The 26874-nt window shown below is 33.0% G+C and overlaps 2 protein-coding genes across 3 annotated transcripts in view; one reads left to right on the top strand and one right to left on the bottom strand.

Moving 5' to 3' along the window:
* LOC136990713 (kielin/chordin-like protein) overlaps window positions 1–23148 on the bottom strand; it is a 75909-nt gene extending 52761 nt beyond the window's left edge. For both annotated transcript variants that reach the window (XM_067289126.1, XM_067289127.1), the window contains exons 1-7: window positions 23033–23148; window positions 15905–15940; window positions 15401–15613; window positions 11047–11202; window positions 7156–7365; window positions 7046–7069; window positions 2459–2677 (exon numbers count right to left, since the gene is read on the bottom strand). In XM_067289126.1, coding sequence (XP_067145227.1) covers window positions 2459–2677; window positions 7046–7069; window positions 7156–7365; window positions 11047–11202; window positions 15401–15613; window positions 15905–15940; window positions 23033–23096 — 922 coding nt within the window. In that variant the 5' untranslated portion in view covers window positions 23097–23148. The remainder of the gene's footprint in view (window positions 1–2458; window positions 2678–7045; window positions 7070–7155; window positions 7366–11046; window positions 11203–15400; window positions 15614–15904; window positions 15941–23032) is intronic.
* The window catches only part of LOC136990754 (HIG1 domain family member 1A, mitochondrial-like), a 330009-nt gene that overhangs the window by 191376 nt on the left and 111759 nt on the right, over window positions 1–26874 (top strand). The gene's annotated exons all lie outside the window — the stretch shown is intronic.

The following is a 26874-nucleotide window of genomic DNA, read 5'->3' as shown; positions in this document are numbered from 1 at the left end:
TCAGCATAGCATGATGTATCACACGGGAATTTCGTCTGAGGCAGACCTGAATTGAATACAAGTTACTGACCCTGCTCTAGATTGGACCAGACAATCCCCTCAAAAGCAAAGGGAAAAATATCGCCGGACAATTTTTCGAGGTCTCTCGACTGAGTTGGAAGGAGTTGGAAGGTATTGTGTGCATAATTACGTCTAGATTCAGACAGCAGCCATCAAATTGTGGAGACCGGCATCGAACTGGCAGATTCTACGGACACTCCCACCAAAGTGGCCCATCTCCAAGTAAAGGAAACTGTGCTCAAAGGAAGATCGTAAAATGACTTTTGGACGAACCCTTTCTTTCGCCATTTTTAGTTAGAACATGTTCTAACTAAAAAGAAAGAAAGGAAAAATTGTTCGATCAGGAACAGATCGAATGGTCAACCCTTGTTTAAGTCACTACTAATATTTGGCAACACTAGCATTATGCAAATCAGTTATCTATCGTCACGAGTCTGGCAAATTTATAGTACAAATATTTTCTGTATTTTGGTTTAATAAAGCATTAAAATAGGTACCTAATTATTATTTATTACCTACTTATTTATTTACCTACGTATTACATATTTTATTATAGAATTTACTGTTAGTTCATTTAATTGGGACAGCCGCTTAATTGAGCCAAAATGGATTAGTCCCAATGTGTCCCAATTAAGCAGAATCGACTGTATTTAATAAATACATAACTACTATCAGAATATGTGCAGATTATGACAATATGTTAAATTAAAATGTGCTGTGAGATGAAATATTTTTTATTAAATCTTTGAATTGAGAGAAAAACAAAGATGGCATTTCTGGTTTCCTGGAGGGTGATGGTAGACTTTCTGTATATGACTGGCAGAATCTAGATTATATATCATATATTGTGACTGTGTTTGACATTTTTTGATGCTATTCCTTTATTCAATATATGCAGTGTGATTCATTTATAACGTCCCTGATAAATATCTCATAAAATGTGTGTCCAATTAAAAAATCTATTAAAATAAAAGTTATATTTTCAATTCCATAAAAATTAAGCCATTCCTACCTCCTGTAAGGAAACAGGGAGCAACTTTATTATTTTTTAATTGAAAATCCAAAAATATAAAAAGAAAATACACAGTGTCCCATTTGAAATTCTAAAATTGATCCATGCCCCTTCTTACAGGGGAAAGGGGATGGCTTAATTTTTATGAAATTGAAAAGACCCCCAAAAATACTCAACTTTTATTCTGATCAATTTTTTAATTGAACACATTTTTACAAGATATTTGTCAGGGACATTATAAATAGACCACCCTGTATATGAGATGTTAATGTTTAAATTTAAAGGATGGTACATAGTAGAGGTTGAATATTTTCTATGAAGCAATCTAGGGTCATAAATTAGCTGTCAAGAATTGGCAGAGCTACAATATGCAGAAAATTTGGACTCACCTCCCAACTTCTTTCTCTGGAGATATGTCGAAAAGAGTACGGTATGGTATATGAAACACCAGTGAAATCAAAAAAAGAACTGTTTATCTGTATCATTTGATACTATCAAAAGAAACAAGCACTCATCACAAGAATACAACTGTTGTGTATCTGCCACACTTGACTAATACAACACAATCACATTTAGGAACTATAATATTCTTTATTAGAGTAATTTGAGCATACCAGAATAATAAATGTCATCACTGAGTCGCAGAAACTGAAAATTGTTGCTTTCCCATAGAGCTGTTGTTGTCGCATCCCTAATCCCCATTGCCATCCACTCATAGCCCAAAAGACCAAATACATAACAACAAAATATAATTTATCATTGTACTCTGTGTAACAAAGTTGACAGTTGCCACTTCAAATATTTGTCATAGATACATAGAAAAATATCAAATAAAGTTTCATTCACTATCCTGTATGTATCTAGTATTCATTATCCCAAAACACATACACAATAAGACAGAGAAGATAATTGCAGATGCAAAATGACAGTTGCCTATCAGACAGGTGTGTCCAAATGTTTTTCATGCCACAGTTCTGCCAATTTTGTTTCCGACCCTAGGTTGCTTCATAAAACAATGCTCATCTCGTAAATCTCTATTATCCCTAGATTTACAGCATTTCAAACATTAATACTCTATGCATATACTGTATTAATGTGTTAGTGTGTAACAATTTAACATTCTCATGAATTTTTTTAATGTAATTGAACTTTTCCTCAACTTTTTTGAGATTCCCCTTGCTAATTTGTGTTAAAGAGAGAAATGTCTCCCTTGCATACCAAAGACTGATGGATACCATGATAATCTATTAGTATTATTTATAAAATTTAAAACAGTAGCTTTCAATTTAATTGATATAACTAGTTTAACATTTCAAAATAATGAAATTAAATTTAATGTTTGTAAAAATTTGCTACATTATTTTATAATAAATATTAAAATCTTACGGCAATAAAACTGAATAGGACAACAGCCATTCTCGTAATAAACAGGAATACACTCGTGTTTTAAATAAGGTTCATCGATGCTACACTGAATGGGTTTGCAACTGGCTTCGTTGACACCATTCCAGTTCTCGGTGCACAAACATTGCAAGCAGGGATTTTCTTTCTGATCTATTCGTTCCCCTAATTTATATTTTTTGCCATCACATTCGCACTGAAATACTGTATAAAATACCAGATATTAAAATAAAAATTTACTATAAACAAAGAATATAAAACTATTAACGTAAACAAACATCATTAACATAATTAAATAAATAAAATATTAACAGAAAACAAATAAATAAATGCCGTATTTACTTGCATATAAGATGAGGTTTTTATTCATTTATCACAGCTTCAATTCCTAGGTATGATACGTGCAAGCAAAAGATTCTTTGCTTTTCACATATTTTTGTGAACCGTGTATTTGCAATTTTACCGGATGCTTACCCTCTTGCATTTAAAAACGTAAGTATTTTATCTAGGTCATTTGAATCATTCTTTTGTATATTGTCAGGAGTAAAAATGAATAGCGATAGGAAAAGCAAAGCTTTTGAATCGAATTCCAGATTGAAATTCTGAAATCACACGGGAGACCGATATAAGTTTTAATCCATTCCCACATGAAAACAGATGATTATTCAGAAATCGGAATTCGGAGAAACTCATAAGTCTAATCGATGGAGAGTGGCTGTTAAGATTTTGACTGTTAAGAATTGGCAAAAAAAGGTTCCCGATTGTCCAGCTTTATGTGAACAAATTATGTTGTCAATTTTACAAGATTTTACAAGAGTTAACTTAGATTTAAGTTATCAGTATATTTGCCGTTTCTCTTGGTTGTTTCAATTAGGTTATTCTACTTCTTACAGGGCTTGCTAGCTTAGTTTCTGTATTAATTTTAATATTAGTTTAAAGCTTTTACTTTAGTTTTAAGTCTTAAACTTTACTCTGTATAGCTTACATGTACCTATGCTACTTCTTGATATATGCTACCACTCAGGTTTTCTTTTAAACCCACTGATTATAGCCTTAAAACTGCACGCCAGCATTAAACATAGAGGGGGGTAACCATATGTATACTGCTCAGAGGAATCCTTCCATTCTCTTCTTTCTATCTAGTTACCCTCTTTCTTCCCTTTCTCTCTCTCTCCTCCCCTTCTTCCACTGACTAAACACTGTACAACCATTGTCTTTCATTATGTATGTTATACATAAAACCAGGAAAGTAAAAATGAACTAATTAAAGATCAATTAATCAATTTGATTATTGATTTTTCTCTAGAATGAACAGTTAGTTTGACTTTTACTCACTATTAACTGACTTGAGCCACAACAGAATTAGCCACACCATGCCAGGCCATCATTTTTTGTTCTTGATCCTCCTTGATCATCATTTGTGGAATATATAATCTAAAATGCATTTCCTCCATAATTAATGAAGCCTGTATATCCATCTCTGTTGTGCATTTCTGTATGATTTATTCTCTCAAGCAATTTTATGCTTACTCTTAATACTTAAATTTTGTTATTTATTTTATCTTTTATTATGAAGTGATGATAAAATAAATCTGTTTTGAAAACATTAATCAATTATTAAATGTCTGATTTATTCATAATTTAAGCATCTTGATTACTTTTGTTTTTTATTAAATGCAGTTAAGTTTCTATGAAAAGAAACTAAAGCATTTTTAAGTTGGTATAACAATAATTTTGAGATAAATTATATTAATTAGTCACAGTGGTACAAATCATAGATCCGTATTTATTAAAAGAGGGTTTAGTAATTAAAAAAATGAACATTCTGATAAATAATTCTGCATATCAAGACCTATATAATTAAATCTTTCATATTTTAGTATTAAATTGTCTGAAAGCATTTAACATCTATATCATTTTCTTCCATTATATATTATCTTTGTTATCATGTTACAGTACATCTAATTACAGATAAGCATATTTCTATTCATATATTACTTTTTGATGTTCTCATCTTCTTAATTCCACCTGTAACAATCTACAGATGGAAAGGAACTTCTGGTTAATGTGACAATAAATAGCCATTAAGTTTATACACTAACCTAAAATTAAAATATTTATTAAAAGTTTGACAGAGAGTGTTTGGATATTACATATTAAAGAAACACATTAAATGAAGGTTGTTGATTCAAACTCCAGCCTGAATTATTCATATTCCAGATTAAATAACAATTTTTAGTTTCCTTAAATAAATAGTCTATGTTCTCTTATATTTAAATTTAATTAAATTATTTAATTGTTAAAGTTATGCTGATACTTTGATAACAAATAATCTTTTATTCTTATTTTTTATTACTTGCAATCTTTTATCATTAAGAGGGACTTTTACAGGCAAGAGACAAGCTTCCAGAGATACTTATCGTTAGTATCTGTGATGTGACAGATTCTGTAACCAAAAGGCACATCCAAATGTGAGGCAAACTATTGTAGTGCTACGCGACTATGTATTATTATTATTTTTATATATATATATATATTTTTTTCTCGGTTTCCTTTTTTGTATGTATCGGGTTTTCTTGTTTTGTACCGTGTCGCGTGGAATTTTGTTATGATGTCACCTTAGAATACGTGTAAAGCCTTCTGATTGGTTCAGAGTGGGACAATATGTGAAGCGGACTTCCGGAGAGCGGGAGTATAAATTGAGGAACTCTCACGATTGTAGGACATTTCTTTTTTTGGCTGTTTTCGGATTCGTCGAGGAAAGAGTCAGCAAGGGCGTCGGAGTTAGACCGGGAGAACAGGAGTCTAGGAAGAGTGACCATTTTCAGTCGGGAAGCACAATCCGTTTCCATCGTAGTGTAATCGAGGAGTATCAACGAGGGACATACTTCGGGTGACGTGAATTACGTTCAGGTATCGGACTGAACTATTAGTTTTGAAAATTGACGTAAAGAGAAGGAAAATGTGTATGTATATATGTATATAGAGTATTGTGAATTTCGTTAGTTTTAAGTCGTGTATCTTGTAAACTTGAGGGTTAGGATATTGTACTGTTAGAATAAATTACTGTTGTTTCACTAAATTCGTGCACGTGTAATTGGTCATTACTTGAGTCCTTAATATACATCCTTGTTACATCCGTGGACTTCGATCCATTGGTTTATCAACACTATGCAGTTGGGTTAGTCTTGCTGATCCAAATAACAAATAGTAATGTATTTAGATGTAATGCCAAATTATTACAATTATTAGTTTGATTTCTAAACAATCAATACTTGAATTTAATAATGAAGAGATTAGTATCAAATATCCTAAGTATTTTGTTTTCTACATATAAACTAGACAGGAAAGAATTAGACAGAATTTCCATTACTTGGGAAGCCTCATAACATCTGAAGGAAGATGTGAAAAAAATGTGACATCAAGAATGGCTCAGGGTAAGGAATCATTCTACAGAATAAAAGGAATGCTAACATCACAGAACATCTCTGTGGATGTGAAGAAAAATCTCATCAAAAGTTATGTTTGGGGAGTAACCTATTAGGTTGCAGAAACATAAACATTGAGGATAAAAACTACAGGCCTTTGAAATGTGATACTGGAGAAGAATACAGAAAGTAGTTTGGACTGAAATATTGTCCAATGATCAGGTTTTAGAAAGAGCAGAATAAACAAGAAGCATTCTTAATACTATAAACAAACAAATAATACGATAGGATATCTATTAATACATTCGGAATGGATGAAGGCATTATTTGAGGAAATGATGAAGATAAAAGCAGTAGGAGGATGACCAACAATGAAGTATTGGGATATAGTGAAAGGCAGAATGTACTATAGCAAAATTAAGTAACTGGCACTAAATAGAAGTGAATGGTGGACTTGATTCTTCCCACCAACCCCTGGGTTGAGGAAAGAAGAGAAGAAGTATAAACTAGGTAGGAATTACAAAATGCATTACAAGAATAAATTTTTATAATCAAATAAATTTTTTCATTTTCTCTATTTAATAATATAATAGAAATAATTATAATTTAATAACGATATTTTTTTGTTAGTGGCCCAATGTATTATTATTTATGGATTAACAACTCACAAACACCTTCCAGCAGGTACATCTATTGGAAGAACAAATGTTTTTGATCACTTTGATTTTGGTGACAATAGTTACAATACGAGGCATTGCACTAAAGTTTGCCTACAGTCAAAGGTAACATTACATTTTATTATTACTGATATATTTTTTTACATATTCTGTAATTTTTATTGTGTTACATTTGAATTTGAATATCATCACAATTCGTATAGAATGTTCCATTTAAAATTTTTTCAATTAATCACATTTTCTTTATAGAAATGTACAATAACCTGATGAAAGTCTCAAAGTTATCAAAAATGTTGGTTCTTACAATAAATGTACTTGTTGGCATATATATAGAAGATGTCTGTGAGTTGATTATTTTCCAGCTTTTAATGGTGTTTTAATATTTATGGATTAATAAATATTATTGTTATCTACATTAATTAATATAATTTAAAAATCCTTGTATAAAGAAAAATCTATATACTTACAGTTGTCACTTTCCTCTTCTGTAGCTAAAATTTAAAAGATTATAAATTAATAAATACATAATCTTAAAAATAGTCAAATATTAACTTTAAGTTTAAAAATTAAAACTTACGACATATTTCCCGAGGACAACAATAAGAAAAATTGTGACCGTAGTAACAACCTTCTTTTAGAGGAACACCAAAATGTGAGGGACATTCGACATTAACACATTGTATAGTTGCTTCTTCGGACGTCAAAGAGGTACATCGGCACATCTGGCAAGGATTATCTAATTCGATACTTTCGCCGATTTCGTAAGTTTTTCCGCGATATCTACACACTTTTAAAAATAATATTCCATTAAATTCAAGCAGGAAATATTGTTTTATGTTATTTTTTAAATCAGATTAATTTATTAATCACATTCCTTATAATTTTGATAGGAAAAAGTTTTTTTCTTTTTAATATTTCAGAGTAAATAAATAAATGGAACGCATGGCTTGCATTTTATAAATTATTAATCAAGAATGTTACAGAATTATATTCAATCACACAAAGAAGCCAGAAAATTCATTGGTGACACTGAAGCAAACATCTTATATATTTGTTAATAAATGAATCACAATAATCATAGTTTTTTTCTAAAAATATTCTTAATGTTTAAATTTTAATATATTGTTGCATCAATAAACAAAATATTTTTATTGAGAGTCAAACTTTTTAAAGAAATTTATTGTATTGTATTTATTGTACTCTCTAACTATAGGTACAGTACATAGCTAGTTAGAAGACCAATAAGCATTTTCTGATTCATATTATTTTTTATCATAGGCAGACAGCATAACATTTAACATAAAAACTTACATTTAATTATTAAATTAGCAACATTTTATCTGTTGCAAGTAAAGCTTGCTCCTGTAATTAGTTACTTGAAAGTTGGAACTAGTGAATGGCTTAAGATGGGAAATACACCTTTACATTGTATAGGATAATTATAAACTATTGAGCACATTTTGGGGCGGAATAAAACATGGTAAAGTACTCACAAGTATGCTGTTTTATTTAATAGACCATTGAATAAAATATTTTACACTTTAAATAAATTCCATATGAGTTCCATGTGTAGCACATAAAACATTAGGCAGCATTCAATTTCACATCATGTGTTATAGAGCATTTCAGCAATTATTCCTCCACTGACTTCACAAATTTGTCTTTTCAGTTCTTCAATGTCACAAACCTGTGTACACTCTATCTTTGACAAACCCCAAAAAAAGAAATCAAGTGGTGTAATGTTGGGAAATTGAGGTGGCCAGGAAATTGGTCCTCTGCAGACAATCCAACATTCAGGAAATTTTTCCTGTAGGTAGTCCTGAACAATTAAATCCCAGTGTAGAGGTGCCCCATCTTGCTGGAAGTAAACATTCAGTTCCCACTATTCACTTTGTAGTTTCACATGCATAACTCTACAACATATCAAGGTATGTAGTGATAGTCACTGTATATTTGGAAAAGAAGGTTCCCTAATTTTCCATCACAATGCCACCTATGTTTAGCCAAGATTAGCACAAACTCTTATAGCTACTCTTATCATCTGAAACAAAATAGAGGTCACTATGTTTGTGGTTTTTTTTTATTCCTTCCTGAAATGCACTCAATAATTTATAACCATCCTGTACTGTGTGGGTTGGATATCCAAATTAAAGATGATGTCACCGTGAATCTAAATGGGTAACCCATGATCACTAGATTAGTTAAACAGAAGCAAGTCTGATTAAATTTAATTGACTTAACATTATCTACTTGAGTTAAAAGTAATTGCTACCTTAATCTTCAGTTCATAGTTTAAAAAAACCTTCAAAATGTTTTCAGCCTTTCTAAGGCCATCTTCAATGTATGATTTCTCAAATGATTGCTAAATTATATCAGGTTATATTCACTAATTGCTTGGCTTTAGTATACAGGTACTCCTCACTTTACAACCTATCTGCTTAACGACCACTCGCACTTACGACCAATCGAGTTTCGACCTGCAATTCGGGGAATCCCCTTTCTCGGCTTGAGTGTCGGTCAGTGGCGAGTGGTGACATGCACACTAAGCGTACTATAATAGTCTTACAGTACTATAATAGTCTTTTTATGAATAAATTTGAAGTTTGTTGCATAATTTGTATAATTTTACAACGATCCTATATTCCCGGCGCAAGCTCCTCGCTTATCGACTAATTCGCTTAACGACGTAGTCGTCAGAACAGAACTCCGTCGTAAAGTGAGGAGTACCTGTATAACTATTGAGTTTGGATGTTTATATTCATGTATAATTTCTCTTCAAGAGATGAGTGAAATATAAGCACATAAGACATTAGGACCACTTTTTTGAATACTGATCACTTGACTAACAGAAATGTTCATCAACTTCAGATTAAATTTCAAAAAGTTTACTGTTTCAGCACTTGTTCTTCAAATGTTCTACCTTTCCAAAATCTCAAATTCAATTTAAAATTCTTGGAAACGTATTCTCAAGACTCCAGAGCAGTAGGGTGATGCCTTAACTGTCTCAGCCATCTGGCCATTCCTCTACACAATGCTAGAATATGACAATGGAAAAGAAAAACATGATAATAATATCTCTTTCTTCTAAGTAAGCATAATTCTCATTTTACCAAGCACCTGACTACAGAAGTTCAAATTCCCAATTTCTTTTCTTATGTCATATAAGTCTTAGTTATAGGCACCTCAACAGTTTCAATTCATTTAATTTTTTACATAGATGGCGATTTGTAAAAATATCAATAAATTTGTTTAATTTATTATAAATAAATTTTTTATTGTTATGCTAAAATATAAGAATGACCAGAAAGTCAAAAATTGAGCTCTTGAAATAATGGCATGCCAAATTGCCCCACCAACACCACCACTGCATTACTCGTTGCTGGAAATTAGAACTCAGCACAAAGGTTTGCTAAAAGTATGCTCTGTCTCCTACAAAACAGTGTCTTGTACCAAGTTAGTACTTGCCAAAAGCAACAACAGCAGTACATCATGTGGTTATCAGTGACAAATCACATGCAGAAAGGATGCTCTGTGTATCATGGGCTTATTTTACAGCACAGTAAGTCTGTAGTCACAGCCATTGGCATGTTTGAATGCCTGCTGTAGCAAAATAATGTAAAGGACGTGTATCAAAAATTTTCTAAAAATTGGAATATCGGTTTGCTTTACAAATAAATACCAATATTTCCGAATATACTAAACATCCCAAAGCCCGATATATAGATGCTCGACCAAACAATTACCTTACAGCTTGGAAATCCTTTAAACTTGACCTTTTCAAAAAACAGTTCAGTACTACATTAATGAAACAAAATATGACTGATGGAAAGTAAGTTTATTTAATTATCAATATTCTATATATAGTATATGAAAAATAATATAATATCGAACTTGTCATTAACAAAACAAATTGGAAAAAAATTATTTCAAGCCTGGTAAGCAGGACCGTCAAGAGCTTTTGTGCGGCCTAGAGGTAGAGTGGGCCCATTTAGTCATTCTTTTAAACAATAGAATAATTGGAATGTTTCTTTTATTAATGAAAAGCAATTGTTCAAACACTGTAAGACTGAAATATAGTATATCATAAAAAACAGCACACCTCTGAACCTTAAAATTACAATTCCAGAACAGTTTAATGCAGATAAATCTCCTATGTAGATCGAAAACATTTGTGTTTTATCTTCATTAAACTATTCTGGAATTGTACTTTTAAGGTTCAGAGGTGTGCTGTTTTTTATGAAAAGCAATCTTAAAGCTCTTATATTTTGCTAATAAAAATAGCTTTAACTTATAGGGGTAGGAACTGCTATGGGCAATAATTTTTCTCTGGGTCCAAGAAAAAGTCCCCAGCTCTTCCATCTCAATGACCCCAATGATAAGCATATATCACAAAAAAAGTTAAAGTTATAGAATTGCTTAAAGATTAATAATATTTATTAATAATATATGCAATAAAATATAAAAATACCTGAAGACTTTTCTGGAACTTCTGGACATGTGTATCTAGTTGGACAATGACATCCTTTCTTTCCATACACAGGTGTACATCCTCTGCTTTCATAATGTTTTGTTATGGGGTTCAAATCACATTGACAAGAATCATCTTTTATCAACAAGCCGGCACCTAAAATAATTTACATAAAAAAACTTAATTATCCAATTTATTATTTTCAAAATTAAAATTTCTATTATATTTTTACACACACACTCACATATATATATATATATATATAGTAAATATAATTTGCAGTGTATATATATATATATAGTACACACACACACACACACCACAAACTAGGGGCTTTACTACAGGTCAGACAGAGAGCTAAGCAACTCATATGCTTGTCTCGCTCACTTCACAGGCAGATTTTTCCCACTTGTTCTCAAAGTTGATTATGCATAACAAAAATTCTCTGACAATTCAATTCTGGTATCACTGTTTCTATTTTTTTCTCTGTAATATGGAAAAGTTTTATAATTTTAAGCTAAATACTTTATATTTATAGAGTAAATTTGTTTCAAATATACTCTATAAATATAAAATACTTCTACTATACAAAAATACTACAGAAATATAATGTACTATATAATATATATAAATACAGTCGACTTCGCATAAGTCAACACCCGGAGCCGACACACTACTTCTACTAAAAGTCTACTATATAAATATAAAATACTATAAAATAAAAAATCAAATATTTAGAATATTTAGAAGAAAGACATTCTAATATTTAAATTGATTTAAATTCTCTTTAAGTAACTGTCTCTATAATTTTAATGAAATGAATTTGTTAAATTTCTCTCCTGTCATTATCTATGTGTGTAGCAACGCTTTGTGTTATATAACCTTTGTATTATTTTTCTAACAAATAAATGGCCACGACGTGAGCGTCTCTATCAAGCCCACCACTTTTTGGTTCAGTATGACTTTGAAACGGACCAAAGTAGTCGTGTATAATTTTATACTTACTTGTAAGGTATCCTACTCACTATCTGTGAACACATAACTTGCGACAGTGATATATTTAACAGAATTATTTTAAATAGCAGCCACATAGAGAGCAAACCAGCCCATTAGGTGCCATTCCAAGCCCAGTGAATGGTGAGCGGTCAGGAAGGGCATCCGACCATAAAACTTATATGGCAAATCCAAACGGAATAATGGTTAAGAGAGAATATATGAGAATTTGGGCATATCCCACAAATGATGCACAGTATGTTGTCTGAAAACTGAAAGAAATGAGCTAGGGCTACTGAACTAAGGACAGGTTTGACTAAAGAAGTTAGTCCAAGAAAAGGAGAAGAGGAAGGTGTTTAATGTTAGACTGGAAATGTTAAGCATTGGGACAATGACTAGAAAAGCAGAGAGTTAATAGACTTGATGATGCAATAAAGAAGGCTAAGGACTTTATACCTGAAGGAAACTAGATGGAAAGAAGGTAGAGCAAGGGAGCTGGGGGATGGCTAGAAAATGTTCTTTGCAGAAATGGAGTAGTATTATTGAAAAGTAGTTAAGAAATGGTGTTTGTGAGGTAATCAGAAGTGACAAGATTATGAGTGTTAAGCTAGAGATAAGAAGTTTAATCCCAAGAGTATGTGTGTATGATCCCCAAACAGAATGCAGGGAAGAAGAAAAGGATAACTTCTGAGTGGAATTAGATGAAATGGTAATGGAAATACTAGAGAGTGAGAGGCTTATCATTGGGGTGATTTAAATGGATATGTGGAAAAGTGTAAAAGAGAGAAAAGTGCCTGATAAATGGAGTATAGGTGAGAGAAATAAAGAGGGAGATAGAATAGTAAAATATGCAGTAACATTTGACCTGGCAACACTTACTTCAAAATGAAGGAGAATCAGCTTATAACATACAAGAGTGGGGTTAGGATTGACTGCAGATTGACTATATATTGCAAGAAACATCTTAAGGAAATGAGGAACTGCAAGGTGATTAACAGAGAAAGTGTAGCTGCACAACACAGATTGATTGTAGTTGGTTGGGTGAAAACAAGATCCAGAGACACTCAGGAAAGAAAGAACAAAGGATAAAGTGGTGGAAATTGAAAGAGAGGGACCTGAACAGAAAGTTTAAGAAAAGTGCTTGAAAGAATAAATTTACTGGAAGATGTGCAGGAATGGTGGGAATTTAATAGTAGCATTACAAGAAAAATTAGAGAAGAGGTATTACAGAAAACATCAGGAAAAGGCCACCCTATGGAAAAGAGGCTTGGTGGTAGAACAAGGAGATGCAAGTTACAATAAAAAAAAAAAGAAGGAAATGAAGAAAAGATGGAAATGAAATGTAACAGGGATGATAAAAAAACATATAAGATGGCAAGCAAAAAGACAAAGGGCTGTACCAATAGCAAAGGCAAAAGGCCTATGAGAAATTGGAAAGAAAAAATGGGGATAGACAGCTGATAAGAATTGCAAAAGCAAGGGATGAGACATCAAAGATTTCATATCAATAAAACAGATTAAAGATGAAAAATGGTAGTGTTACAAGACCAAGAGAAGATAAAAGAAAGATGGAAGAATTATTTTATAGGAAGCTACTGAAGAGTATTATGTGAGAATGGGGAGAAAAATGAAGGAGTGACAATAGATATAAGCAAGGAGGTGGAAAGAAAAATGAAGAATGGGAAAGCAACAAGAGCTGATCAGTTTCCAGTTGAGATATGGAAATGTTTGGACAAAGAGGGTGTTGATATTGCATGGGATCTTATGAAAAAGCTGTGTCAGCAAGAGAGGATACTAGATTAGTAGAGGAAAAATATTTTGGTACTAATTTAGAAAGAAAAAGATGTGCAGGAACATGAGAGTTACAGAGGAATTAAATTGATGTCATACTCAATGAAGATCTAGGAGAGAATTGTGGAAGGAAGGTTAAGACAAGAGACATCAATAAGCAAGGAACAGTTTGGTTTCATGCTGGGAAGAGGAACAACAGATGCAATCTTTGCTCTGAAGCAGCAGATGGAAAAGTAGAGATGCAGGCAGAAGTGTATATGGTATTGATAGACCTAGAGTAAGAGTATGACAGGGTGCCTAAACAGGACAATGGAAATATATAAGGGTAAAAGGAATACCAGAAAAGTATGTAAGACTTATAAAAGAAATGTATAAGAGAGCAATGACTCAAGAGTAGTGTAGGTATGACAGAGAAATTCACTGTGAGAGTTTGACTGCACCAGGGCTCAGCCCTTAGCCTGTTTCTGTTCAATTTGGTGATGGATGTAATAGTGGAAGATGTGAAGAGCAAGGCATCATGGAATATGCAGTGTGAGGCCAACATTGTGCTGTCTGAAACATCTCAAGATAAGGTAGAGAAATGGAGAAAAGCACTGGAAGAGAAAGGTATGAAGATCAGCAGAGCAGACAGTATTTATGACATTTGTTAGAGGGGATGAAAGTTATATACAATTCCAGGGTGAAAAGTTAATAACAGCTTCCAAATTTAAGTGTCTTGGATCATATGTAGTAATGAGTGCAGAAATCCAACATAGAGTTCAGAGTGGATGGCTGAACTGCAAAAAGATGAGTGGGGTACTATGTGATAAAAAAAAATAAGCTGAAAAATGAAAAAAAGAATATACAAAACCATGGTAAGATCTGTGATGATGTTTAGTGCTGAGACATGGTCAATTACAAGAGCCCAGGAAAAGAAGATGGATTCAGCAGAAATGAGAATGCTAAGATGGATGTGTGGTGTGACAAAGAAAGACAGAATTTGGAATGATTACATACGAGGAACAGTCAAGGCAGATCCTATAAGTAAGCAAATAGAGGAAAGTAGATTAAGATGGTTTGGACATGTGGAGAGAATTGAGGACTACATTGGAAAGAGAATTAGTATGTTGGAAGCAATAGGGATGAGGAAGCATGGAAGACCAAAGTTGAGATGGAGAGACAAGGTGGTAGAGAATTTGGAAGAGGAGGGATGAAGGAGAGATGACACTCTGGATAGAGAAAAGTGGAGAAGACAGATTAAAAATGGAAATGCCAACCCCCATATAAACATGAAAAAAGCTAAGACAAAGAAAAAGTAGTAGTAAAAGTATTTAACAGTTTGCTCTGTCCCATCAGTAATTCAGTCTCACACCTGAAGAACTCTCAGTAGTTCGAAAACGTTTGTGGTGATAAGCATCCTTTGTTTTTTTATATCACACCGGTTATAGGTTCTAAGAGTGCAGTATATTATTATTAATCTCTACTTTAAATTTTTAATATATTGAAATTAACAAACTTTTTAATATCTCACATAATGAACTAAAATTTACAGTTTACGAAATGCTTTTATTATATAAATAAGTACACTCACCACAGTCCCATTTTATCGGACAACATTCTTCGTCCGAATATAAAGGGACACATCCCGGATATAACGAGAATAAATAACCCCACTGGCAATCAATTATAGCACAGGAAGCTTCGCCTAATTGGTTGAAATGCTCGTCACAGACACACTTCAAACAACTGTTTCCAACGGGTACTTCTTCTCCAAAATTATATCGAGAACCATTATAAAAACATTCTGGTAATAAAAGTAAAAAATTATTTTAGTAATTACAGACACGTCAATTTATCAACCAAAATTATTTCTCCAACTTCCTTCGGCACATAGTCTTTCAAGACGAAAAATGTTCACTAAAATCTCAGTACTTTCAGACTTTCCAGCCCATCCTCGAAAGTACCAAAAAAACAGTCTTGATACCTTTTAAGAATGAGCTAGAAAGCTTGAAAGTACTAGCATTTTATTGCTATTTTCATCTTAAAATCCTAAAAAGCAAATATAAATTAATTTATTTAAATAAAATTAACATACCAGTGATATTTTGAAACTCAGATAAATTTACTTGTTCTGAAAAGAAAAATGTATTTTACTACAGTCTTTTTTATCCATATTTACTATTAACTGTATAAATTCTAATAATTACCTTAAATAAAATAATTTGTCTAAAATTCGACATCAGTTGTTATATCAATTCAAATTAATATTAAATTATTGTTAAATAAATGGTAAATTTTAATCAATTCTGTACAAATTTTGAACTCCCTTAAAAGGAAAATCCTAGTTTATTAAGTTTGTTTTACATAGAAAACATTAATACTCATATAACTAGGATTCTCTGTTCTTAAAATAAATCAATTAATAAATAATTATATTATATGATAGAGAATTAAGAAGGCTTTTTCTACTCAGAGAACATTCAAAATTATTTAAAATATGTAGAACAATAACTTCTCTACATAGAGCTAAGGTAAATTGGACAATATGATTATTATTAAATCCGACAATATGATTATTATTAAGTGGGATGCTAAGAATTCAAATTTTAGTGGATAACTGATTTTTCTTTTCACACCAAGGTTTTTGGGATCATCCAGAAGCTTATCAAATGAATGTTTAGGGAAAGATCTCAGGAATCACTGGCTAGATCATGACAATAGCCATACTTCTTCCATATGATGACAAACAGGTGTAGTGCTACGCAACTAGGCTATCATATTCTCAACACTTCAAAGTGCTCTCTTGTAATAATGAAATAGTTTTATTTTTTGTAATACTTTTTCTATTATCAAAAGTTTGATTATTTATATGAAAATAAGTACGTAAATTAGAATAGTTCAGATCCTAGGGATACGGTCTCGGCGTCCCTTCTCGTCGACCTCGAGTACAAGGCGCCCCCTAAAAAGTCTTACAATTGGATAAAATCACTAGATAAAATTCTAATTTGGGAGTCAAAATGTATAAACATTAAGTTCGTATTTGAACGAGATGTAAGAAAGATTAAGTAATCTTGGTGTAGATCATTCGTTATTCCCCGATTATATCGAGAAAGGAAAAATGGTCTTATATTTGTATCGTCTGATTTAATGCTTTAAAAACATTATAGACAGTAAGTTTATACAAATTGTTTAACACGTTTGCCACCAATCGATTCAATTCTTCATCGTGCGACCTTCACACGATGCGGAATTGCATCGACTGGCAACAGACAGCCTAATAGCTTTTATAAATTGAATAAATCTAGTTCACGTATTACAGTGTTTCCCAATGTGTGATGTACCTATCTTAGGGATACAAGAAAAGTTTTCAGCAGACACGTGGCTATTACCACTAAAGCATAGAATTATTATTAATTATAGAATACTAAGCATTCATAAAATTTGTGAAACTCAAATAATAGTGCATGGTGACTTTGTAAAAGTTATAGGCATTTGTTACATATAGCCTCCTCTATGGTGCTAACAAGCTACTTATGTCTATTTTAACAATTTATCAAGTGTGTGTGTATTTAATTTATGAAAAGGTTGGTATTATTGTTATTTTGAACTTTGAATGACTGAACATTAAATAATTAATACTAATAAAATCAATGTTAATATTAATGTCTTTCTAATATAAAACGACCAGAAAATGGAAGATAGGACTCTTACTGATAAAGATCTGAACAAAGAAAAGATTTTATAGCGAAACTTTGTAAGTAATAATAGGATATTGTTTAGAGAGGCAGTATATCCTAACTATGCAGTACTCGCTTACAGGAATTGATTAAAGTTGATGAGAACAACAACAACAAGGACCTAATCTTTCAAAATGGATTACCTGTTACATCTGCATATCAAAAAATTAGCGTGACAGGCCAAAGCATTTATTGGAAACATCGCAATTTGAGCAAGCATTCTGTGCAGAACATTTGCACTTTGCCGCCTAACTTGTGACAACAAAAACAGTACAACAGCTTTTAATAAACATTAAGTTGCCTCTAAGATTACACTTACAACCTCTCAAGATTTTTAAAGAATAATATTTGTTTTCATACTAACAAATTATAAAATTTATTTGTAGTTAGTAATTATGCACCGGTAAAGCAAGCTTAGTAATCTAGGGTTAAATTACTTTAATATCGAAAACGAACCTGGAGGGTTAATGTTACCTTAGGTAGCCAAGATGGCGGCTCGTCCCTAATTCCAGCAAGGAAACAGTGGGACGCACGTTCTAACCTAACAAATTATCATAATTATTAGCAACCAAATTATTAGAATAGGTTACGTTAGGTTAGAACGTGCGTCCCACTGTTTCCTTGCTGGAATTAGAGACGACAGTGGCGTGCCGTGATTGGAAGCAGTGGAAGCGCCGCTTCCACCTTCCCTTGTAGTTTCTAAAATATAGTTTCTTATTTTAACGTACTTTGAATTAATTAAAATTAATATTTTATTATAACTGCATTATGTATCTTATTACAAATTTCTATACTACATGTGAAAAAAAACGATAAGATTACTATTGTATATTCGAATATCAATGGCGGAATGGAAGCGCTTACGAGACAGCTTCCACGGCGAGAATAACTGAATGGTGTAAAGCAGCCAGAGGGCATTGGCGCGTGCGCTTTACAGAGCACCAACCACACCCGGTTTAGCTGGTGGAAGCTACACACGTGTAACGCTTCCAACGATTCTATCCCTTAGTCACTGGCAGGGAGCTATCTGACTAAGTGAATTGTTTAAGATTTAAAAAGTAAAGAGTATTCAATGTTATTTTTATGTACTTATTTTGCAAAGTTATATTTGATTATAATTTTCTTTTAATTATACTGTAATTATATTGACATAAAATTTTTAGAATTTTTATCACTTTTAGATGTTAATAATTTTATTATTACGAAAAACAATTTTTCTAAGAATGTTTTAATTCTTTAAATTAAGTAAATTTTATGGGAAATTTTTTGATTTATCTAAATTACGCAGCGAATCGCAATATTTATATTCGTGTCCGGACTATATTGACAAGTAACTCTTAGACATAAAACATATTATAATTAATGTCGATCCGAACAAAGACATACTAAAAGAATTATATGATTTAATATCATTAATATTTACGATACCATCTATCGGTGGGTCTGTTTAGCGCAGTTTTTCGACTACGGAACAAATTCATACATTGGCCAGGAACACTCGGTCGGAGGAAAAATCGTGGTCGCTAGCATTGCTTTCAATAGAAAAAAAGCTTTCGAATACGTTGATGGAGTCGACGACCAGCGACTTTATGATGAAGTAATTAATTTAGAGAAAAATTTATTAGTTTAAAAAAAACAGGTAAAAGTCGTTTGTATCCCCATTGTTTATATCAAACTGCGAGGCAGAAATCATAAATCGTGGAAGGAAGTCGTCCTATGATCGGTGGAAGATCGAATTCATCTTCTATTTTGACTTTTCTCCGGCTCCAAGTAAGAGTCTCGTTACATTTAGTAACCAGGGACCAACCACTCGGGATGCGTGATTGAGGGAGAACGACCAATCAAAATGGATGAAAGAAAGAACGGAGATTGATATAATCTCCGACAATCGAGGACACCTGGCACTCGGTTAACGTTCCGAATAACCAAAATGCCGTGTGTCAACGCGCAGGAAAAAAAAAAAAAAAAAAAAAAAAAAAAAACAGTTTCTCGCCTATTGTGCCAACCCGTAACCCGTGTCACTTCGGACTTAGACCGTGTCCCCGACGCCAACAGAGGTAGGTCTCCCCGTGCCCTACAGACTTGTCAACGCCACTGTCCCGGGACCACCTTCGATCGATCATCAAAGAACCACATCGACGCTCAGGATGTCCAAACGGCTGATTGTCCTAAAGCAAACTATTTTGTACATAGTATATGTTTATTTTATGTTTCTTTTTTGTCGGTTTTTGTCAGATACGTCTCTTCTGCCACCACGCGCGTACGAATGGACCCTAGGTCATCACTGACGCGCAATTAACTGATTGCCCCTGGAAGTCGGCTTTTTACAGAAACACAGCTTCCCTATCATCAAATGTCACGGCACGCCATTGAGAGACGAGCCGCCATCTTGGCTACCTAAAGTAACATTAACCGATTTGTATTCTTATTTACTCCTCTTTATTATCTTCAAGCAAAAATATAAAATTAAAACTGATTTTAATACTCTTAATTTTTCGGATCGTTTTTTAAAATTGTGCTGTACGTCCGGAATTTTTCTGGAGTGTTCTTATATTGCCAAGTAATTTATATGCGGTGGAAACTATTATTCGAAACGGTTTTCAAAAAAAATAATCAGATTCTGTATCATTGTAGATTCATATAATACAAAGAGACCAAACCCACCACGTAACGAGAAAGCACTACTTTATCTGTCGATTGTAGCACCGCGAAATTAGGTCGCTCCTATACGTAACATTACGTTAGATTTCGAGTAAATTAATTTGCCTGTAAATACGGTAATTACATTCAGTAAACCATTTAATTGTCCGTGAAACTTTCAAATACGCGATGCTTGATGTGGTGTGATGTATCGACTTTCTACGGTGCAGGCCTTGAAAAACGAGGATTCTTAAAAGAAATGTAGTTTCTGTTAAGGATCTTGAAAGAAATTGTTTAGAACATGGTTTTGTTATATTACTTAACTAATTGTTATGAAAGACTCGATGTACAGTACTGTACAGTACATTCGATTTCATTGTCAGTTACTACAATTAGTTTTGATTTCTAATTCAGAAATAACTTAATGGTATTATAGATGTTTACGTAATAACTATAAATTAATAATATACAGAATAACAAAAATCTAGTAAGTGAAAAACGTAAGCAAGCTGGTCGTAAGTTACGTAACGCAGATATGGATGAGTGGGTATGCAGGTAATTGATACAATGGTTACAGAGGGTGGAGATGTTCACAAAATGTTACGTAATACTACGGTCTCAATCCTCGGGTAACGGAACGATTCATTTTTGTTTCCGAAGTGTTGAATAGCAAACCGTGTTGTTTATGGCACCGTATGTACTTTAATGTGTACCGTCAAACCTCGGGTTTCGAACGCCTTTTATGACAAACAATTCGGTTTACAAACAAAATTTAAACGCCATATTTGCCCCGGTTGCCGAACAAGCTACTCGGCAAGAGCCGTCATAGACGGTCAACTCCCTGCACTTCTTGTGTTAAAGATGAAAGTTTTGCTGCCATTTAAAAAAATTTCCCTACTTCATCGCAAATCGCCTTCCATTTCGCCCGAAGTGTGGAGGCACGTAGGACGGCGACCGCGCTAAGTGGAGAGCAAGCATTATGGGAAAATTTGTTTCGGATTGAGAACAAATCGGTTTTCGAACAACTTTTAGGAACGGATTAAGTTCGAAAATCGAAGCTTGACTGCAGTTAATAAAATAATATAACTTCCAGTACCTCGTGCCGTGTATTATTCCTTAGTAGCATTATGAGAATATGATTTGGGGGTAGGTATAAACGACAGCGTTACGGAGCATTACGGGGATTGGATGTAAGTTGAAGAGTTTAAAAAGAGCATTACGTAATTTATGGACAGTGGTTACTTCTCTATCCATTTTGTGGGTACTTTAAACGCTCGGCCATCGACCTTCGTAGTTTGTATTAATTAATTCGCATTAAATATAGGTCGGGAGCCGAAGAGGTAAGGCATCGGCCTACCTCTTATTGAGAAATTTTCAACGAAAAATTTCCCCAAACCTCGGGACTTTCAAAGAACCCTCATTCCAAAAGATTTTCAAGAAACCCGGATGCGTAAGGTCCCGATTGCCTCAATTGTGGTTTTAAATACGAATATACTTTATTCAACAAGTATATATTTTTTAATACAATTATTGTAATTTAAGTAATGAAACGATTAGATTTGATATTTCAATTTGTTTACAGATTTTAGGAAGAAGATAACGTAAATGATTACTATTTGTAATGAGGAATTGGATTTTGTTTCTTGTCTCCCGAGCAGCATTAAAGATAAACTATTTTCACTATATAAAAATGAAGATTTTCGGCAATACTCAAAAATAATCGCTTGGAAGTAATAATTAAAACTTTACGTGGTCGTTAGTTTTCAGAACAAAAATGGTACTAAAACTGAAATCGAGAGCATGAAATATATCTTGAAATTATAATAATCGAGATAAACAATAGTAAAAATTAAGTAGTGGTTTAAACGATACTCAATTTATTGTACTATGCACTATAACCATTGTACTAACTACTAGTTTTATTTTTTCATTTTTGCCTTTTTTCCGTCCTGTGGACATTAAACGAAAACAATGTATGTTTCAGTTCTGTTTTCGGGTAATGTGGAGTCCAGGCTTAAGAAAACCATTTTAATCATACCATTCGTGGGTTCGGCCAGGCCCACAACAAGGGCCGAGTAATGAGGGTCCCAGCGAATCAAAAGAGGACCACGCACGTAAATTTTCTAGAAATATCCGGATCGGATTGCATCCCGGTTCCCCACAGAATTATGAATTTAAATTACGAAAAAGAGTTTTTCAAATTGTTATTTTAATTATAAATTTTTTACAGATTTTTTGGTATTTTATAAAATGATTTTCATTAATTTTATTGCCAGTCTCGACAGTAAAATTAATAAAAGTTCCCTCGATGAGGAAAGGAAAAAAGGGGTAGCAGTCTTGGATGTAAGCCAAGGATGCCGGAAAACAATAGAGCAGAGATTAATATTCGAGGAAAAAATGGCGGATTTTTATTTTAAACGCAATAAAATAAATAAAAATATCGAGTGAACCGAGTAAAAATAATTGCCACGATTACAGACAACATAAAGACGTTCGAATTCCTAGCATTTATACATTAAATAGCTTATCCTGGATGATGCTAGAGACTAAAACCAGCATTCAAACGAAGGATTACGCAGCGACAAGCAGTGAATATGGGTTAAAAATTTAGAGTTTACTGGTAAAATTATTTTAAAAAGTAGTTAAAACAGTCGAGAAAATTAATATTTACATAAAAAAGTAATGATTTTGTGAACTTGGTGATCTGTATATATTTAATTAATCTAGTTTGCCTTGAACTTTCTCTCCCTTTACCTCGAGGAGAGGAAGGATGAAAAGCGTGTTCCTGGATAATTTAAAGCTCTAATTCGTGAATATTAATACTACATTCTGGAAAAAGTACTTACGAGGGAAGCAATGGACTCCCACCATCATCCAAACGAATAAAAAATAAATTTCCGCTCTACTCATTCTACAATTATTATAGAAATTTTCTACAAACCCTCACGACCAGACTTACTTTTTTAAAGGGTTTATCACGTGTTCACGGTGGATCCGACCAATAGTAATTTCATCAAAATTTCGCAACGTTCCCCTTCCGAGGTTTCGATACGTGAACCATAAACTTGGGTATTAACTGTTTACATAAATCCCCTTATCTTAACAGATTAAAACTCGAACGAATTGAAATTTTGAATTCTGGAAATTTGCATTTCTCTAGGAAATAAATCGTGGGCGATACGCGCCATTCCCCGAACGTGTTATTTGCAATAATATCGATGATTACCGGATGGAAACATCATATAATTGTTTACACAATTGATATAGCCACACCGAAAGTCACTCCTACGAGTAGAAAAGGTCAAGAATTTTGTATATACAGTGTATTCAAATGTAAGAAAGTCTAATTTCTAGAATAGATACTTTAATGAGAGATTCGTTACAGATGCCGTGCGATAATCGGGTGTTGAGCGTGTTAAGAGGGTTAATAGTTCATCCTTTATATCTGACAGGCTAATTTCATACAGCTTTTAGTCCGTGTTTATCACGAAAAACCTATTTATTTGAGCTTTTGAAAGTTGAGACTTTACCTTCGGCATAGCAGTTAGAAAAGACAATTAGTTAATGAAATTACAAAAGAAGTCAGTTTAACTCGCTTAACTGCTTTTTGGGCCGCTACGTATGCGATAATAGATAGAGCAACAAACAATTCCGAGAAAAAAGGAAGGCACAGACGAGGATAAAGATAAAAAGTGTGGGTCAGAGCTTCCCAACTGGTAGATCGCAATCCATTGAAGGGTCGGAACGGGTTTCTACGATGTTAAATGCAGTTTAAAATTTGTTTTAAGGAGGAAACATATTTGATTACTTCTTATGATTTTGCGTAGTCGTTTATATTAAATAATTATTAAATATTCTCCCGTAGTTTCTATATGCAGTATACAAGTTTACTCGTTTATTTTTCGAATATATTACAGAAATGGTTTTAAAAACGAATATTAAATTAATCATAATATAAATCGTAAAGGAAATCGAAAAGTCACTGTACACCTATATTGTACTTTGATCACCCCACATATCATAATAACATATTGATTAATCATCAAGAGCGTAAAGGGAAAAATTGCAGAAATTACAAGAAAATTGGCGAATTCATACAATTTCTAGCACGAAAAACTTATTTAGATTTCACTTTTTTTTCAAAGGACAATTCTGCAGTCTAAATGTAATAATTTTACTGCAAGATGCGATGAAATATGAGAAATGAAAGTTAAGGGTTCAACGTGTCTGGCATTTTCTAATTTAGAATCTAATCTACACCCCTGTAATTTATTATGTAGGAGTCGTACGTAATGGTGGGAAAGAGTGATTTTCGAAGGCGATTTTATTAAGTTTAAGCAAAGGAAAAACTGTTGCGTGACGTCGTAATTACAATTTCAAATCGATAGATAACCCGCAATGGTCTTCTTTGCGGTGGGCATCGTCGTTCTTCGTCTACGATGGAATCGATCGTTAGAGGTGGCCGCGCTAATCGACTCCATTGCAGCAAAATTAACAAATTATGGAAGTTTAAGCAAACATAATTTATGTTGAAAAGATTATTTAGAAAATCAAAAGTATATTTCCCATATAGAAATGCAAGTTGTATAAAAAGCACGAATTTCAAATTGTGAATTTCGCCTTGGAAGAAAGCGAATGATGACGCACGGCGTTATTCCTAAATTTACTTTTGCAATTACCACCTTTGGCAAATACTTGAAGATTTGTTTAATCGAATGCAAAGTTTCCTTTAGATTTTCCTCCAAAATTAAGTGAAATATCGAATTTTTTCACGATACTAACTTGGGAAATCCCCATTAAAATTTACGCCAGGCGAAGAAATGGTGAAATATGTTTGGCCCTTTATTCATCGTGTCTTGGGACACAGCGTTTTCTTACGTTCACATAAAAAACAATATAAATATCGTAGATAAAAACTTCTCTAATGTTGTATTAACGGAATCTCTATCGATATAATAATTACCGGATTAGTTTGCAGCGATGAATTGAAGATTATCTTTCTGGGTCGTCATACTTATAAATTTTAAGAACAATTAAGAATACATAAACGTAAATAAAGGATGGGATAATGCCTGTCCGAACACGAATTATTGGAAGCTCTCGACTGATCAGGATAAATGATTTTACACTTCCAAGAATTCTTTACACACATACCCTTGTTCTCCTACATACATCCTTTATCAATGTCACTTACTACTATTACTAAATATACAAGTAATGCTTTACACAATGCGCAATTTTAACCTCCTAATTTCGTGTTTACATTATACTTTAGTCATATATTAAGTATATTTGATGACTAAACGTAACATTAACAATCAATTTACTCGACAGTATCCTGAACGAAAGTCACGAGTCTCCAAGTAACGTATCCAGAAAACTTGTGCCCAAAATTATACGGGGAACCATTCTTGTCGATTTATATTCGTCCAAATATTTTAATGAATATAACCCATTAAAATACAGTAGCAAATCACCTGATTTAATACAGTAGCGTAACTATTATCACGAGAGTCATTCGACAGAAATCGAACCCCGATCGTCCTGGTTAAAGTTATGACGAATTTATTCCATATATTGTGTAAAGCTTATTTTAAATTGCCGATATTTTTATTCTCGATATAAATAAATGACGTTTATGATCGATAAATATATTTCGCGAGGATCAAACGGCACAACATCAGCAGGTGTCACCCTCGTTACCGGAAATCTAGGAACCACATAGGAACCACACGCGCGACTCTCTCACCAATTAAATTCGAAGATGCAGATGTAAATTTTTAACCGTGTAAGATTGGTGGAGAATGAATTTCATTAACTTTGTCTTAACAAAATACATTTTGCGTGGTAACGAAGAACATCCTCATTACTACGAAAAATTTGGTTAAGATGCAATTGAATTAATCACCGAAGAACGTTTTCAACGTTAAGTATCGAAAATATTAATATTATATCAGAGTGGATCCATAAGTAACCAGCCGAAAACATCGGCACGGCTGGTTTCCCCGCCCTCTTATTTATCGATCCACCCTTATAAGATAAAAGGTCGTCTGTATGATACTCCCACGCTCTGTATATACGTAAACTGAGCTAAATTAATCGTAATTAAAGTTATTTACAGATAACCACTTTGTGATGATCGTGTGCTTTGCAACGAGCCGTTCAAAGTACAAGTTCGAGGTTGGAATTTTGGTGCCACTTTTGTGTTTTTTATCGATGAACCGATTAAATATCAATTATTTCATTCGTTTAAAAATCTGCATTAAGTGATTCTTTGTTGAGTTAATGAGATGAAATAAAAATGTTTACTGTTTTGTAAGAGAAGAAGGAATAGGAGAAAAGGGAAGACGTGGATTTTTTTTTTCAAATTGAAACGATTGCATCTCTGGAAAATTCCTGTAAATTGTTGCACAATTGTTGTATTAAATATATATTTTGGCACAAAGAAACCAAAGAGGCTTCTTGTATCCTTGTATCTCTTTCAAATTTCATTCTGTTTTGGGGGATCCCGATGTGGTTCATCTAGTGCACCCCGTTTGCACGGACCTGAAAAGGTATGAACAGTAAACACGTGTGTAATCAAAACAATTATATGGATTACACACTCGCGTTTTCTGTGATTTTGAGGTTCTAACCTTCAAAAGTAGGATATTTATTATAAATATAGCACACATAGGCCTACCTGCGA

The sequence above is a fragment of the Centruroides vittatus genome, unplaced genomic scaffold (genome assembly GCF_030686945.1).
Source record: "Centruroides vittatus isolate TY-2023 unplaced genomic scaffold, ASM3068694v2 contig_134, whole genome shotgun sequence".
NCBI classification, from domain to species: domain Eukaryota; kingdom Metazoa; phylum Arthropoda; class Arachnida; order Scorpiones; family Buthidae; genus Centruroides; species Centruroides vittatus.
Note: the sequence above shows the minus strand (reverse complement) of the source record. Positions and strands in the feature narration are given on the sequence as shown.